Source organism: Choloepus didactylus, chromosome 6 (genome assembly GCF_015220235.1).
Source record: "Choloepus didactylus isolate mChoDid1 chromosome 6, mChoDid1.pri, whole genome shotgun sequence".
NCBI classification, from domain to species: Eukaryota; Metazoa; Chordata; class Mammalia; order Pilosa; family Megalonychidae; genus Choloepus; species Choloepus didactylus.
This window is the reverse complement of record NC_051312.1, coordinates 100,054,487-100,070,594: the sequence shown is the minus strand read 5'-3', so window position 1 is coordinate 100,070,594 and position 16,108 is coordinate 100,054,487. Positions and strand designations below refer to the sequence as shown.

General features: G+C 35.1%; 1 protein-coding gene across 3 annotated transcripts in view; it reads left to right on the top strand.

Annotated features, from left to right (window-relative positions):
* The window catches only part of DLG2 (discs large MAGUK scaffold protein 2), a 2,332,374-nt gene that overhangs the window by 825,622 nt on the left and 1,490,644 nt on the right, over positions 1-16,108 (top strand). The window contains exon 1 of one of the 3 annotated variants that reach the window (XM_037840904.1): positions 11,783-12,074. The exons of the other annotated variants lie outside the window; for them this stretch is intronic. Coding sequence (XP_037696832.1) covers positions 12,033-12,074 — 42 coding nt within the window. The 5' untranslated portion in view covers positions 11,783-12,032. Of the gene's footprint in view, positions 1-11,782; positions 12,075-16,108 lie in introns of those variants that run through there. 3 annotated transcript variants of the gene reach the window in all.

The window sequence follows — 16,108 nt, the reverse complement described above, 5'->3', positions numbered from 1 at the left end:
TATATATATATGTATATATATAAATATTTATATATATATATTTATATATATATATGTATATATATATTTATATATACACACACACACACACACACACACACACAACTTTTAGAATTCAACAACAGAAAGACAACCCAATTAAAAACTGGGCAAAACCTCCCCACTATGTGGGATATGACTCCCAGGGGTGTGAACCTCCCTGGCAATGTGGGACATGACTCCCAGGGACGAGCCGGGACCTGAGGATTGTGAAAAACTTCTTGACCAAAAGGGAGAAGAGAAATGAAACAAAATGAAGTTTCAGTGGCTGAGAAATTTCAAATGGAGTCGAGAGGTCATTCTGGAGGTTATTCTTATGCATTATATAGATATCCCTTTATAGTTTTTAGCGTACTAGAATAGCTAGAAGGAAATACCTGAAACTGTTGAACTGCAGCCCAGTAGCCTTGATTCTTGAAGAAAATTGTATAACTACATAGCTTACACGATGTGACTGTGTGATTGTGAAAACCTTGTTCATACTCCCTTTATCCAGTGTATGGACAGAGGAGTAGAAAAATGAGAACAAAAATTAAATGAATAATAGGGGGCAGTTGTGGGGATGGAATGTTTGGGGTGTTCTTTTTTACTTGTATTTTTATTCTTATTTTAATTTTTTTCTCAATAAAACTGAATTTAAAAAATAGCCAAAGACTTCAAAGAACATTTCTCCAAAAAAAAAAAAAACACATTTTAATTTTTTTCTCAATAAAACTGAATTTAAAAAATAGCCAAAGACTTCAAAGAACATTTCTCCAAAAAAAAAAAAAAACACAAAAGGCCACACAATGGAATATTATTTAGTCATAAAAAGGAATGAAGTATGATATGTGTTATAACATGAATGAAGTATGGAAACATTATGTTAAGTAAAAGAAGTCAGACACAATTATTATATTTAATATGATTCTATTTATAAGAAATATCCAAAATAGACAAATCCCCTCAGACAGAAAATAGATTAGTAGTTGCCAAGAGCTGGAGGAAGAGGGGAATGGATAGTGACTGTATAATGGATTTAGGGTTTCCATTTGGAGTGATAAAAAAGTTCTGGAACTAGATAGTGGTTATGATTGCACAAATATGCTTAATGCCACTCAATTGTACACTTTAAAATGGATTAAATAGTAAATGTTATGTTATGTGTATTTTACCACAATATAGAAAGGCTTTTATTTCATTATTTCCTCCAATGTAGTTGAGCCAATTGCTACTCTAACTTACAATTTCTCATAGTGCTACAAAATACTTCCGAATTCCTGAAAATATTTAATCATCATTAAAACTCTTTGTAGTAGGAGTTACAATACCCATTTTGCATCTTTTTAAGTGAAGCCAAATAAAAGGTTAAGGGTCTTGGTCAGGGTCTATGTCAGGATTACGTCTAGTTAGAGTGTCTTAATAGATTATGAGGATATTGTGTTAAGCATAGTCCCCAACCTCATGAAGCTTAAAACCTGGTAAGGAAGGTAAACGTTAATTGTAACTAGTTAAAATGATAATAAGAGCTACAAAAATAAAGAAAAAAATGTGATAAGCACAGATAGGAAGAGGATCTGATCTAGAGGCAAGAGTCATGGAAATCTTGCTCTGAAGTTAGGCCGTCTAAACTGAGACAGCACAGATAAGTATGTTTGAGCCAGCAAAGGGGTCACATGGGGTGGAGATAAAATGGATTGCTTTCCAGACCAAGGTTTCTCAACTGCAGCATTGTTGGCATTTTGGGCTGGGTAGTTCTTTGTCTTGGGAGTTCTTCTATGTATTGTAAGATAATTAGCAGCTTCACTGACCTCTTTCCACCAGATGCCAATAAGACTGCAGCAACTGGTTTGTGACAACCAAAATATATCCCTGGGGGACAAAATCAGCTTGGTGGAGAAACACTATAACAGACAATTGGAAAAGCAGGAGGAGGGTACTATGTTGAACAAGTCATGGTACTATCTAGTAGTTGAGACAAATTCAATGTGGCTGGAGCATGGACTATGAAATAGAAACTGGTTCCTAATCAGGCACAATTCATATTGTGCAGACCTTTAAGATCCTGTTAATTATTTTGGACCATATTTAAACAGCTCTGGGAAGCCAATAAAGCTTGTTTGTGATAGGGAGTGGTATGATCCAGGTATACGTTTAGAAAAGATCATGTTCAGAGTTGTGGGTGAAAAATAGATTAAAGGGGGGCAAGAATATATGTGAAGAAAACATGTATGAAGCTTCTGCAGTAATTCATGTGAAAATACAAATGATTACTGTGGAAATGGAGAAACATTACAGATGCATTGAGTATTTAGGAGAATTAGTAGGACTTGATAATTATAATGCTGGATATCGAAAGTATTGAAAGAGGTTGTTAAAGATGACTATTAGGTTTGAGACTTATGAAATTGAATGGATGGAAGTGCCATTCACTAAAACAGGGGAAACTGGAGGAGGAAGAAATTTCAGGTAGAAATTCAAACTTCATTTTTGGCCATAATGAGTTTGAGGTACTGGCAATGTATTCAAGAGGAGATGTTCAGTGAGCAGTTGGATAAACTGACCTGGAGCTCAGAGGAGTGTGGGTTAGAGAGATTGAGAAGTCATCGACATAGGAGTGATAATGAATGTCATGGAAATGAATGAGAAACCTAGGAAAAGGTGTAAAATGAAGAAAGAAGAGGATGTAAGTTCATGGCTTGGGGAACTCAGGAATAAAAAAGTCTGGTACTAAAGGAAGAACCAGAATGATACCAAAACAGAGAGGTAAGACAATGAGGTGAGTGCAGAAGTCAGTGCGACAGAGTGTTTAAAGAGGAGGGAGGGCTTTGCTGTTTCCAATCTGCTAAGAAGTCTGCTAGGGTAGGTCTAGAGAAGTGACTACTGGATTAGTGACATGTTGGTTGTGATGCCTGTTTTGATGGAGGGGTGGAGGCATAAGCCAGTGTGTTAAGCAGTCAGAGTCAGTGTGGAAAATGAGGAAATGGATGGCAAGTGAGGTGATGGTGTTCCTAAACAGGTTATGTGTGAAGGATGGAGAGAGGACAATAGCTTGATAGTGATGAGGGGAAGAAGTTTTTCCTTTAATTATTTTTAAGTTGGGGGAGAATTGAGCATGTTTAAGTTGTCATGAGAAAGACTGAATAGAGGGAAGGGTTGTAGAATTTAAGAGAAGAGAATATATGCTGGAGCTCCGGACACAGTGAGAAGTTTGGGATACAGGATGCATGGCTTTTCGTAGGAAAGATGATGCTTCTTTTGTAACAGGAGAAACGAAGAGTGGAAAGCCACATATTTTTATTTTTTATTTTTATTTTGTGGCAAAAGTTAAGTACTTCCTGTGTATGCTTTTATTTTCCTTATGAGATAGAGGGCCAAGTCATTTGTGAAGAAAGGAGATGGAGGAAATTCTGAGGTATGAGGACAGTACTGAATGTTTGAAATCACTTTTGGAAAGAGTAGGGAGGAGGTTGTTCAGAGAAATGACAGGATTATCAGGCAGTGTTGGGACCCCATGAAGGCTTTTTACTTCTTTATTATGAGCTGCTCATCAATCTTTCAGTTCATGAAAAATAATTAATGAATACTATGTGCCCAAGGGAACTACTTTTCAGCCCTCATATGTCCTTTACATTCGAGAAGCTTAAAATGGAGTTAAGGAGATGAATCTTAAGCACAAAAAGCAATGAGAGAAAAATACAAGGCAGTGTATATTCAAGTACTAAATGGGGCAGTGCAGATAATACATGCTTTAGGCACTCAGAAGAAGGAGTCTTTGTGGGCTGGTATCATTAGGGAAACTCTCACAAAAAAGATGGATTCTGATCTGATCTTTAAGGTATAACAAGATTTTGAGATGGTCACACTCCAAATCTTCGGTTTTTGTGCTTTTGGTAAAATATGTCCATCTCACAGTCCTTCCAGCCTGATAATTTAGAATCTGTGATTGCTCAGAAGATCAGCATTCTTAGATTATTCTCTTCTTCCAGAAATCCAGAAGAGTAGGCTTTTAAGCTCCAAAAGTGTGTGTAGAAACTCTTTAGGACTCTACAGGGTACTGAGTAATTGTGGGAAATTTAAAGGGATTTTTGCAACTCTGTATTCCTAAATCCACATCAGTTTTCAGGCTGTGTACTCAAGTGGTTTTCCATGGGAACACTACTATCCCCTCAGGGGTACACTACTAGTATTTTCATAATGTGTGATGATGTTTTTGGGTATAACAGCAATGTAGCAGGTGCACTACTGGCAATGAGTGGGCAGGAATTGGGAGGGAGGTCAGGGCTGTCAGATAGCCTGGGTGAGATAGTACCACACAGTAAAGATTTATCTTTTACCCTATACTTTTAAATATTCCATTGGACATTCACTTAGATTGGAACCCTAAATATAATTACCTGAGCCTAGGACCTAAATTCGATATTACTTAACACAAAGCTTCTTTTGCATGAGTTTAACATTCACCAAATTGTTTTAAGAATATAACTTCTGTATCAGATGAAAGAAGATTGTTCCTTGTTTTGTCCAGAACTTTGCGGCCATTTTCACCAAGTCATAACATTGCATCACTGATAACAACACTGCTTTTGATGTTTGGGAAGCTAATTCAATATACAGACCTGTGCCTGTCTGTATATGTGGGCAGAAGCACCTGACCATTTATGCCATTGTTTTAGTTTTGCCTGAGCATTTCCATTTAAATGCATTTTATTTTAATTAAGACTATTTGGTTTATTTCGTTTGTATAGTATATCATGTTGAATTTTTAAATTATATGTAAAAGTAATCTATATTATCTATTCTATCAAGATAGTAAGTGAAATATTACAAAATATTTGTATATAAGGGGAGTGTTAGGTCTGAGTTAGGAGTCACTGTCTAGGCACTGGGGTCTTGAGAAATTTGCTCTGGGCTTTGGAGACCTAGTATTAGAGTTCCAACTCCAGCTGCTGTATAGATTTAAACAATTCATTTAAACACTAAGCCACTTTTCCTCACTAAATACAAGGAGGTGAGGACAAAATCTTCAAGGCTAATGTAAGGATCAAAAATCAAAAGTGATAAATCCCTCCTTCATGAACTGAGACAAGAGTACCCTAGGCATACACAGTAGTATGTATGTCAGAGAGTACTTAAAGCCACAGGATAAATGTCAAATCTTTTTAGTGGTTGGTAAGTAATATAAAACATTACTTTATAACAAACACAGATATACTGTCTACTTGCATTCAACATTTAAATGAATTTTTAAGATAAAAAAGACATCAAAGACATTTCCTCTATGCCCATATACCTCTAGGGGACTTAATGCATTCTCTTCTGCCTTTAGGGAGATTTGGTGGAAAACCCGGAGAATCTCTGAATTTTATATATGTATATATATATATGCTTTGGAATGTGTAAACTACTTCTTATTATCTCGGGAAAACTCTAAGAAGTATGTAAGAAATTCTAAGGATATTAAAATTTCAGGGAGTGTGTAATTAGATGAATAAACTACTTGGAAATCCCCTTTAAGGGTGATTGGAGATCCTGGGGAAGGTTCTGGATGGTCTACAGACACTTGCAGGGGATGTTCTAGGTAATTAGAAGTTAGTCAAGAGGAATGATAACCTCTTTTTACCTTTACTTTTAATTCTGTCATTTAAGTCTTCTTTATACTAAAAACTACCACTGATTAAATTTGCTAGACCAAGCAGTTTGCACACGAAATTTATTTTTAATCCTTACAACAACCCCTGTGAAGTACATTTGTTACTTTATTTTATAGAGGAATACTTTTTGGCACAGAGAGGTTTGTAACTTGTCCAAGGTCACACAGCTTGCAAGTGGCAGAAAAGAAATTTGAACTTAGGTTTTTGTTTGTTTTATTCCAAGTTCTAAAGGCTGTTAGATTTTCTAACAGGTAAAGATATCTCAGTGCTAGGGTGCTATATGGCCCCTTACTCATCTGTAATCCATCTCAGGGTCTTGAGCCCCCACACTAGAATTATCTCATTTGAACTAATAATCATTTTCTCTTGATTTTCAGTGTGTCTTCCTCTCTAAGGCTAATTCCTTTACCTGTGCTCAGTAGTCTGTCTCTCTCTACTTTTTAAGGAATCTTAGATATCAATTTCCTCTTCCTCTAGATCCATGAAGATCACCTGGAAGACTTGCTAACACAGATTCTTGAGCCCCATACCTAGAGTTTCTGATTCATTAGGAATGAGGTTTGACCTGAGAATTTACATTTCCAACAAATTCCCATTTTATACTGATGCTGTTATCCCAAAGACCACACTTAAAGAGTCAGTTCCCTAGAGTCTATAGCAGGGATTGGCAAATATGGCCCATGAGCCAGATCTGACCCATTGCCTGTTTTGGTACAGCCTGCAAGCTAAGAATTTTTTTTACATTTTTAAATGGTTGAAAAAAAATCAAAAGAATATTTCCTGACATGTGAACATCGTATGAAATTCAAATTTTAGTGTTTATAAATGAAGTTTATTTTTTTGATGTTAACTTTTTTTTTATTGTAGAATATAACATATATACATAGAAGTGATAACTTTCCAAGTGCAATTTAACAAGTGACTATAGAGCAAATTTCAAAGAATATTATGGGTTACAGTTCCACAGTTTCAGTTATTGCCTTATTGTGAAATATAATATGTATAAAAAAATCTTTCAAAGTATGATTTAACAAGTAGTTATACAGGAAATTTCCAAAGTTGTTATGAGTTACAGTACCATAGTTTCCATTATTTCCTTATCATGAAATATATCATATATACAAGTTTTACTGGAACATATAATGTCTCTGGCTGCTTTTGCACTACAATGGCAGGACTGAGTAGTTGTCACAGATCCCTGCAAGCCTAAAATATTTACTCCCTGGCCCTTTATGTAATATGTTTGTGACCCCTGCTTTACATGGTGATTCTCAATCCTGCCTACTCCCTGGAATCACCTGGGAAGCTTTATAAATTACTGATACCTTAGTGCCAGCTGGATAGATAATAATTTAATTGGTCTGGGAGGAATGCTAGTAGATCCTTAACATTAAAACATGTGTAATCTGCCCTATCTAAATAAAACAAAAAGCAACCAAACCTACAAAGCTACTCCAACTACTAATAAGAAAGAATTAGCTAGTCCAGTCTCCTTATTTTATAAAGAAAATGAGACACAGAGATAGAAACTATTTGTCCATATTAATAGACATTGTTTATTAATATATTATTAACTTATAGTTACAGATTGCTTTAATATATTCAGAAACTTTTTACCAAAAAAGGGTGATATTTTTAAGAAAATATTACATATAGTAAAAAGAAAAAGAAGCCATATTTATGCAGATATCAGGTTTAAATTCAGTGAAATAAGATGAAAATAAGGTGAAAATGGACTAGAATCAAGTTTATACTTAGTAGCCACTTTTTCATTTGAGAACCAAATAAAATAGTGTTTAGGGCCCCATTTTAAGTAAATTATACATACACTCTGGAATTACATGTATTTCAGGAAGATGTCCACACTACAAGAGGCACTCAGGAAATAAGACCAATTCAGGAATCAATAGTTTCCCATCCTCCATCTCCTGATCATTCCCTGACCTTTGCTCATTCAGTGTAATAGCAGGCCAGTCCCACACAGGTCCTAGTGTTTCATCTTTCCCTGTGTCTTCCTCTCTTATGCTAAGAGAGGATGTTTAGATAAATAGTTCATTATGGGCGATTTCCACTGTAGCGTAAAAAGGTATAAAATGAAAAAGAAAATGTTATGTCTCACTCCCCTCCCTAAGCCAGATTGCAACTGCCAATGATCAACACTGTTAACATTTTATACACACCCATATATACACACAATTGTGTATAAATATATACTTATAAATAGGCTCATAGAGCTCATACAAACTCTTTAGCAACCTTCTTTTTACCTTTCACATTATAACTTGGGCATTGTTCCATATAAGAATATATTTATGTGTGTGTATTATTTATATATATATATTATTTTTTTCTAATAATTGCATGGTATTCTATGGTATAAACTGTCATCTTTAAGGTAAATCCCCACTGCTGGATATTTAGGTCATATTATTATATAAATATCTGGGTTTAATTAATGGAAGTTGTGCGTTTAAAAAAAATTGATAAATAATTCCAAATTATCGTACAAAAAGCTTTCAACAATTAATGCATCCTCATGAGTATGATAATATCAATTTTAAAAAATCTCTTTTCTAATCTATATGATTTTCTTTAAATATGAGTGAGGTCAAGCACTTTTTATGTGCTGTATTGCCTTTTTGTGAATTGCCACTTTACATGTTCATTGCCTATTTTTTCACTCAGTTTTATATTTTTCTTACTGATTTGTAAAAGTTCTTTGTTTTTTTAAGGAAAGTTTCCCCAACAAATATATTGCAAATATTTTACCAGTTTATTTGTGAGTGTATATAAATTAGTCAAGCAGAAGGTTTTTTGAATGGCTTCAGGCCATTATACAAAATCAAAACCAAACTATGTTTTCTTCTAATATGTTTATGGTTTCAATTTTATACCTATATGTTTGATCCATCAAGACTTTATTTTGATGGAGTGATTCTTCTTTACTCTTCTCAGTAACACTATGAATTAAATATTATCTCCATTTTACAAATCCCCATTTTACAAATAGTAAAGGGACTGACATAGAAGAAATTTTCCATGGCTACTCACTTGTAAGTGTTGGGGCCTGGATTTATTCTATTGACTCCAAAAATATGTGGCCAATTATAATTTCCTTCTACAATAGCAAATGTAATTCTTCTAGCATATACATTGCCCTGTTGAAGCTTTCGTGTAAAAATAATCAGACTAACTTTTTAGTGGGATATTATCATTGTAGTTAGTACCTCATTTCCTGCACACATAAAATGAGAGTAGTAAGTCAGCTATCTTCGTCTTCATAGGAAAATTAGGAAATTAATCTGTAAGTATAGCCCATATCTGCACTGGGGTTCTACGGAATGGATAAAAGAACATGGGAGTTTTAAGCAGGTCTTCAAGTCTAAGAGCCTTTCTTAAAAAAGTGCACACATTACAACTATATCCTAAACAAAATGTGGTATATATGTATAGTGGAGTATTATTCAGCCATAAAAAGGAACAAAGTTCTGATACATGCTACAGCATGCATGAACCTCAAAGACAGCATGTTGAATGAAATAAGTCCGACATGAAAGGACAAATATTGTATGATCTCACTTATATGAAATAATTAGAATATGCAGATTCATTGAGTCAGAAACTAGAATACAGGTTACCAGGGGCCAGGGTGGGGGCAGGGACTGGAAAGTTAATGCTTAACAGATAGAGTTTCTGTTTGGGTTGATGGAAAAATTGTGATATTGGATAGTGGTGATGTAATTAACACCACTGAGTCATGTATTTGAAAGTGGTCAAAATGGAAAATTTTAGGTTATATATATGTTACGAAAATAAAGTTTTTTAAAAACCCATAAAACTATACAATACAAACAGTAACATCAATGTAAACTATGGACTATATTTAATAGTATAATTATAATAAAACTGATTAATCAATTGTAAATAAAAAAGTACCACACTAATGCAAATTGTTCATAATAGGAAAACTGAGTACGGGGGGGGTTGGTATATGGGAACTCTCTATTTTCTGCATGATTCTTCTGCAAACCTACAACATCTCTGGTAAAAATAAGTATTTAAAAAGGTCAATCTATATAATAAAAGAAGCAAAAAAAAAAAAAAATTAAAAACCAAATGCCCTATCAGAAGACCTTCCTGGTTGTCTTGTCAGAGAAACCTGTACGTATTCTTTCACCTGTAACTTCATTTTTGTTTAATCCTTGCCTGTGAACTGCTCTGAGGTTTATAACATTTTCCAGCTCTTCCTTTTGTTCTTTCTCTCCGGAGCCATCCAGATACCTTCGGTTCTCTTAAAATAATAACAAAAAAGATATAACATTGTTTTTTCCCTTCCTAGTGGAAACTCTTAATGGAAAAAAAATATATTCAACAATACTGATTCACTTGATGAAAAATTGGTTTTTAAAAATCCTCTGAACCCCCAATGGAGAAAGGCATTTAAAAAATTCTTCTGTTTTCCATGGCACTGAGTTGCTATGTTTGAGTTCCTTTATTGGGAAGAGCTGCAGGAAATATGACCTGCTATGACCTTAGGAGATACTAGCTGAAATGTTTGGTTTTGCCATTAAAACTTGTGAAATGATGAGAGTTGGGCATCCATGGCCATTTTTTAATGTCCTGGAAGTCTCTGGTTGTATTGCAAGTGCTTAAGATTTGTAATTACCTAGACTCATATGACAGACGGAACTGGGAACCAAATTAAGTGGCTGCCTTTTCTTAACATTGCTGAAGAATCTCCAGCCTAAGATAAGATTGCCTTTTTCCTTCCTAAAAAAAGGCACAAACAATGACAGCCCAAAATAGCTATTTAGTCAGAACTGACGACACTTTCTGAACGCTTGTCATTAAGAGAGAAAGAGAAAATCTTGCTTTTCTTCTTCCTTAATTTCTCTTCCTTAAATACCTTACTTCCTCCTGGAACTGCCTCATCTCATTGCCCAGGAGAAATGCCCAGTGACTCTGACAGTGCCTCAGCACTACTGCAGGTTCCAGAGGGGAGGTGGTTTATGCAAAATATATTAAAGAAAAATCCTAAAAGTCACTGCAGCTTTTTCTAGTGAGTTATGCTGATCTTCTCTGTTGCTGTAAGTTGATGGGGAGCGTTGTGGCAAAGAAATAACCACTCTTTTTCCTCCCACAATTTTTGCTGCAGTGAGAAACTATTCATTTCTACTTGCATTTAGTCAGATAGCTTTAGAATTCTGGCTGAACATTAAGGCTTCCTAAGGTTGGAAATAAGAGTTTAGAACCCTAAATTGTACTTTGTCCTTTTCGCTCAGTAAAAATTGAGTTAATTTGCAGCATCCGGTGCCTGACAGGAATGACAACAGACAGTAGGATCAGTTGATGGTTTTGAATTAATTATTTTCCCTTATGGATTTGTGGGGGCAGAAGCATTTATTTTTCTCTTTAGCTCTTTCCCTTCCAGAACCAGCTGAATATTTTACATTCAGCAGCAGTAGCTACTGAATCTGAGGTTATGTTATCCTCTGTCTTCATTCCAATCCCATCCTCTATATTGATTGTCAGTTATCAATAAAACATAGTTTTTGAAAATTGGACACTGTTTTATTAGAGAGCTTAGTAACTTTAAATATCCCTGGAAGATTTAGCATATATTATAGGTCAGGGAAGTAGCAGAAGGTGGTACTTCTTAGCTGTGTCACAGCAGATCTCCTCAGGGGAACCCAGCTCACATATTAGGGGACTTCATGAGACGCGATCCTTTGGTCCCAGCCCTATTCCACACAGAGAAGCAGAATGGGATGCGTTTGCAGTGATTTGTAGTATTTGCCAAACAGGGTGCTGCATCAGAATAGCCTGGAATATAGTACAGAGCCCATATTAAACCTCCAAAGGGAAAAGGGTTTCCTCTTCATTTACAATCTGCCCAATGTAATCCCATCATGAAGTACCTAATAGGATAACACTAGGACTCTTCAGAAATATAAGTAACTCATTGGTTAAATTTCAATTCTTCACCTTTCTCCCCCTCCTTCCTGGGTGAGCTCATCCCCCCCACCACCACCTCCCGTTCTTTTTTTCTTTTTTTTCAACCCAGTGATTTAAAATGCTAGAAGGAAAAGCAACTGAGGTCTTAACTTTCAGATGCTGAATTCTCTGCTAATTAAAATTACTGGGCACAATGCTATATATAGCCAATGAAGAGATTTTGAGCTCTCACTCAGTGCCTTCAAGACATGTCGTTTTGTAGTCAGAGAAAACAGAGATCAATGCATTTTCAAACTGACAGAGGGAACGGATGCTCCTTACCAGCACATGCCCAGGACCGTGTGTGTGGGGCTTGCGCTGTGCTGAGAAGCTGAATATCGGTCCATATGCTCCTTATTTACTGCAATGTTCTTTGCATGTTACTGTGCACTCCGGACTAACGTGAAGGTAAGAGGAGGCGAGCCGGCAACTGGGCACAATGTACATGTTAAACCAGCTGCAGAAAATGTCTACCTTCTGTAGCTTCAGGACTTTTCGGATTGCTGGCTGAGCAGGCAGATTATTACAGGTGGTTGCAAGGGCTTTGTTTTATTGTTGCTGTGCAGACTTGCTGGGGGAGCATGTCGGAACACTGCTGTGAAGTGACCTTCAGGTTTAACTATTTGTAATTCAGGCTCACGCTCATACTTGGGGGTAGAATGGGGGGAGGAAAAGATGAATATTATTGAGGTAGGCCAGAACCAAGAAATCAGAGAAGGTAAAAAGCTATAGAGCATGCTTTATATTAGGATTTAAAGTCTGTCTTTTAAAAAGTGCTGTGAGCTGCCTGTGTTTGTGCTGCTTAATTGTTTAAAAGCCAAGGGGTAAATTTAGTGGCTGTAATGACATTAAGATATGATCTGGAGGGTACTTGACCATCTCATGCATATAAACAAATGATTATCATTGGGAATTGGAGATATTGATCATACAAAACCTCAGCTCTGGGTGGGCTGCTTGCTTTGGCTGCGTGGGCGCTACTGCCCCAGTGTTGTCACCCCACTGACATTCACTTGCTGTGGCTAACGCGCTTCCAAAGTTGAGCCTAAGTTTGGGAGATTTACCCCTTGTCAGGAACGAGAGTGTTATTATTGGAAAGGTTTTCTGACACTGTGTTCATTCAGCACTGAGCCAGACAAGCAAGCTTTGGACTTCCAGTTGCATAATTTAAGTGAATTCCATCCTCTGTTAACATTTTGAGCTTGCATTTCTTATTGAAGGAAGTCCAAAAGGAAGTTGTTTGCCTTTGAGAAAGAAAACAAAAAGGACTTATTACCTAAAATAGGGATCTTAAAAAAATGTCCATATAAAGTGTTTCCCCCTTTAATTTTACTGGGGGAGTGTTTTATTGCATCTGAGTACTAAAGTTTTATTTTCTGTGTTTTATAAGTTTTATTAACAGAACTCCCTGCTCCTCACTCTTCTTTAAGCCCTTTTGTTTTCTAATTGAATTGCAAACAGTAGTATTTATGTTTTGATGACCAGTTTTTTTTATAACTACAGCCTAGAAGCAGTCTGTGGATCATTTTGAAGAGTTCCACAGAATTTACTTTTTATTATTTTTATATTAAACTTCAGCAGCCAATTTTTTCCATGCTTATGATGGAGATAGTAAACAATATGAAAAGAGATATTTTAAAATATAGACAGTGTACCCAAATAGCAATTTGAATTTCTCCCTCACCATTTCCTGTTCCAAATTGTGGATATGGCATGCATTACTTTGAATTGTAAATGTTTTCCCTCCTCATCTTCCTATTTGGAAGAGAAAAAGTACTTTCTTCAGAAGATGGTCTACAAATAATTCAGATTAAGAGATAATAATTATTTTGATGTTTCATTGTTCAAATTCTGAAGTTCAGGAAAACCCGAGTCTAAAGTTCCTTTGCTATGGGTTTCGAGAGATCCCTTTTTACTCTAATAGTTCACATTATGGGTATGGTTTAATTTTTTTTTCACTTAAATTTATAAGCAAAGTAATAAAAAAGACTTACCAGCAATATCTTAGCTAAGTTCAGATGACTTGTGGAGAATAAATTCTTAGTACCTTGACTTATCTGTACTGAAATATAGGCACTTCTGATACATTAATCAATAGAAACTCAAACTATGCACACTGCTTTGTGTAACATATATAACCTTGCTTTGAGTAGATTAATTTCAAGTTTAAATATGGGTATGCCCTTTCAGTGGTTAGCTCTTAAAATGTTTTGCGTAATATAATTTTATGATTGTCTTTTACTTCTGAGACAGCAAGTTTTGCAAAAGAACTTGTAGTTCATTTGTGGTCTGATAGTTCATCAGGTTGGCACAACAAGGTCTTACCTGATATTTTTATTGTATGTATATATATTTATTTTATATTATATGTATTTAAATGTTTGATTTTATTTTCATTACAGCCATAATTACTTATTTACATGTTCTGGTAAAGTCTTTTTTTTATGGTTCTTAACTACTCATGTTTGCCATGATTTAATATGATTGGTGAGCGACTCAAAACTTTCAAGGTGGTTAAAATTCAAAGGATAGAAACATCACTTGTGTATTTTTTCTGCATGGAGTAAGTCACCTATGTCACAATCTTTTATTCTAGAATGATTTTGTTAATTGGACCTTTATAATATAGTACAACCAGAAAGATGTTTTCTTATATTTTCATATGTATATATACAGCAATCAAGGTGTTAAATTTTGACCACTAGTGTGTAAATGAGTGTGTGTATATAAAAATATATACATTATAGATATCAAAGTGTGTATGGCCCATTTATTTATTCATCTATCAAACATTTTTTTGAATGACAACTATGATTTCTGCATTCTGCTAGAAGTATCCAGGGGTACTAAGATTAATAGAAAACAGTCCTTGCTTTCAGGATGCTTCCCATCTAGGAGAGGACACAAAGACACAGAAGTATAAACAAATAAGTATTTTGATATATTATAGGGTCTGCAATGGAAGTCTATGTAGGGCATTGTAGGAAGCAAAAATAACAACAACAAAATCAGTGGCCCAATACACCTGGACTGGTCAAGAAAGGTTTAACTATTAAGTCTTATCTGAGTTGAATCTTGATAACTAATGGAGTTTTGTCAAGGAGCCTGGAGTGAGGAAGTCATGCTGGGTAGATGGAGTGACAAAGACTTGCAGCTTAGAAGCAGCATGTTTTGAAGAGCTGCAAATAGTTTGGAATGGATAGAGCATGGGGTCTTGCAAGGCTGAACAGAGAATTATGAGGCTAAAATGTAAATAAAAGAGAGGTAAAGCCAGTACTGTAAGAACTGACTGAATGATTATCAAAATATAACTCCCTTTAGAAATGGTGTTATTTTGCCACCTATTTCTAGAAGGAGAGCTTTCTACAGATAGGAAAGAAATTCAAAGTTCTAGGTAAAAACTATTATTTATGCCTGTGTTTTCTTTTTAGCTTTAAGTTGTTTGTGGTGAAGCTTCATATCATATTGGCTTGGGTTTTTAAAGTTTTTAAAGAATATAATTAGGACAATTTAATCTGGATTTATTCATATATAAAGGAGCAATGTGATAATTATATAGATGTATAGTTCCACGTCCATCTGAAATTGCCTATATTGTAGGAAAAGTACCTCTTTGATTGGAAAACATTTAGGAAGTTGTTGCAGCAGATGTCCATGTCATTTGGCCTATGGAAAACGCTCTTCTTTTAATAATAATGAGATTGATCATGATAATTTACATCCAGGTAATACTTTCTGCTTTTCTAAATATTTATGTTCCACATCTCATTATTTCACTCCTTGCATCCTGCTACTACAAACATGCCCACACACATACTTACAAAACCACAATACCTGAAATATGAATGGTAAATAGTAGGAAACTAAGACATATAGGGAGGAAATAGCCAGCTATTCTATTCCATAGTGTGCCAGAAACAGACCTAGGGCTCAGGTCTCTTGTTCCCTGATTTACTGCTCTTTACATTAAATCCTGCTGCCTACCCCATGGATTCAAGAATTTTGCCCTTTTATTTTTGAAACCTTTTGATATTGAGCTTTTCAGAAAAAAAAAAAAAAAAAAAAAGAGTATAGCAGAATGGCTTAAAGGAAGAATTTGGGACTCCATAAAAACTAGATTTAGGGTCCATACTCCCCAATTATTAGTTGCATAACTTGTGAAACTTTCTTAACTTCTTTGAAGTTCAGTTTTTGTCTATAAAATAGGAATAATTCTTAGCTATTACTATAAGAATTGTGTGTGATGAGGCATGCAAATGCTTTAAGAAAAGGTCTTAAAATATGGTGAGTACTCAATAAGTTTAACTCATTATTGATAAAGTAGAAGCTTCAGAGTTGCTTTCAGTAAGAATCATGTTAGAAAATTATAAGAATTGAGCCAATTAAAAGAAATCTGATTAAAGATAAATATATTTATGTGCAATATCCCCTCTCCCCATTAC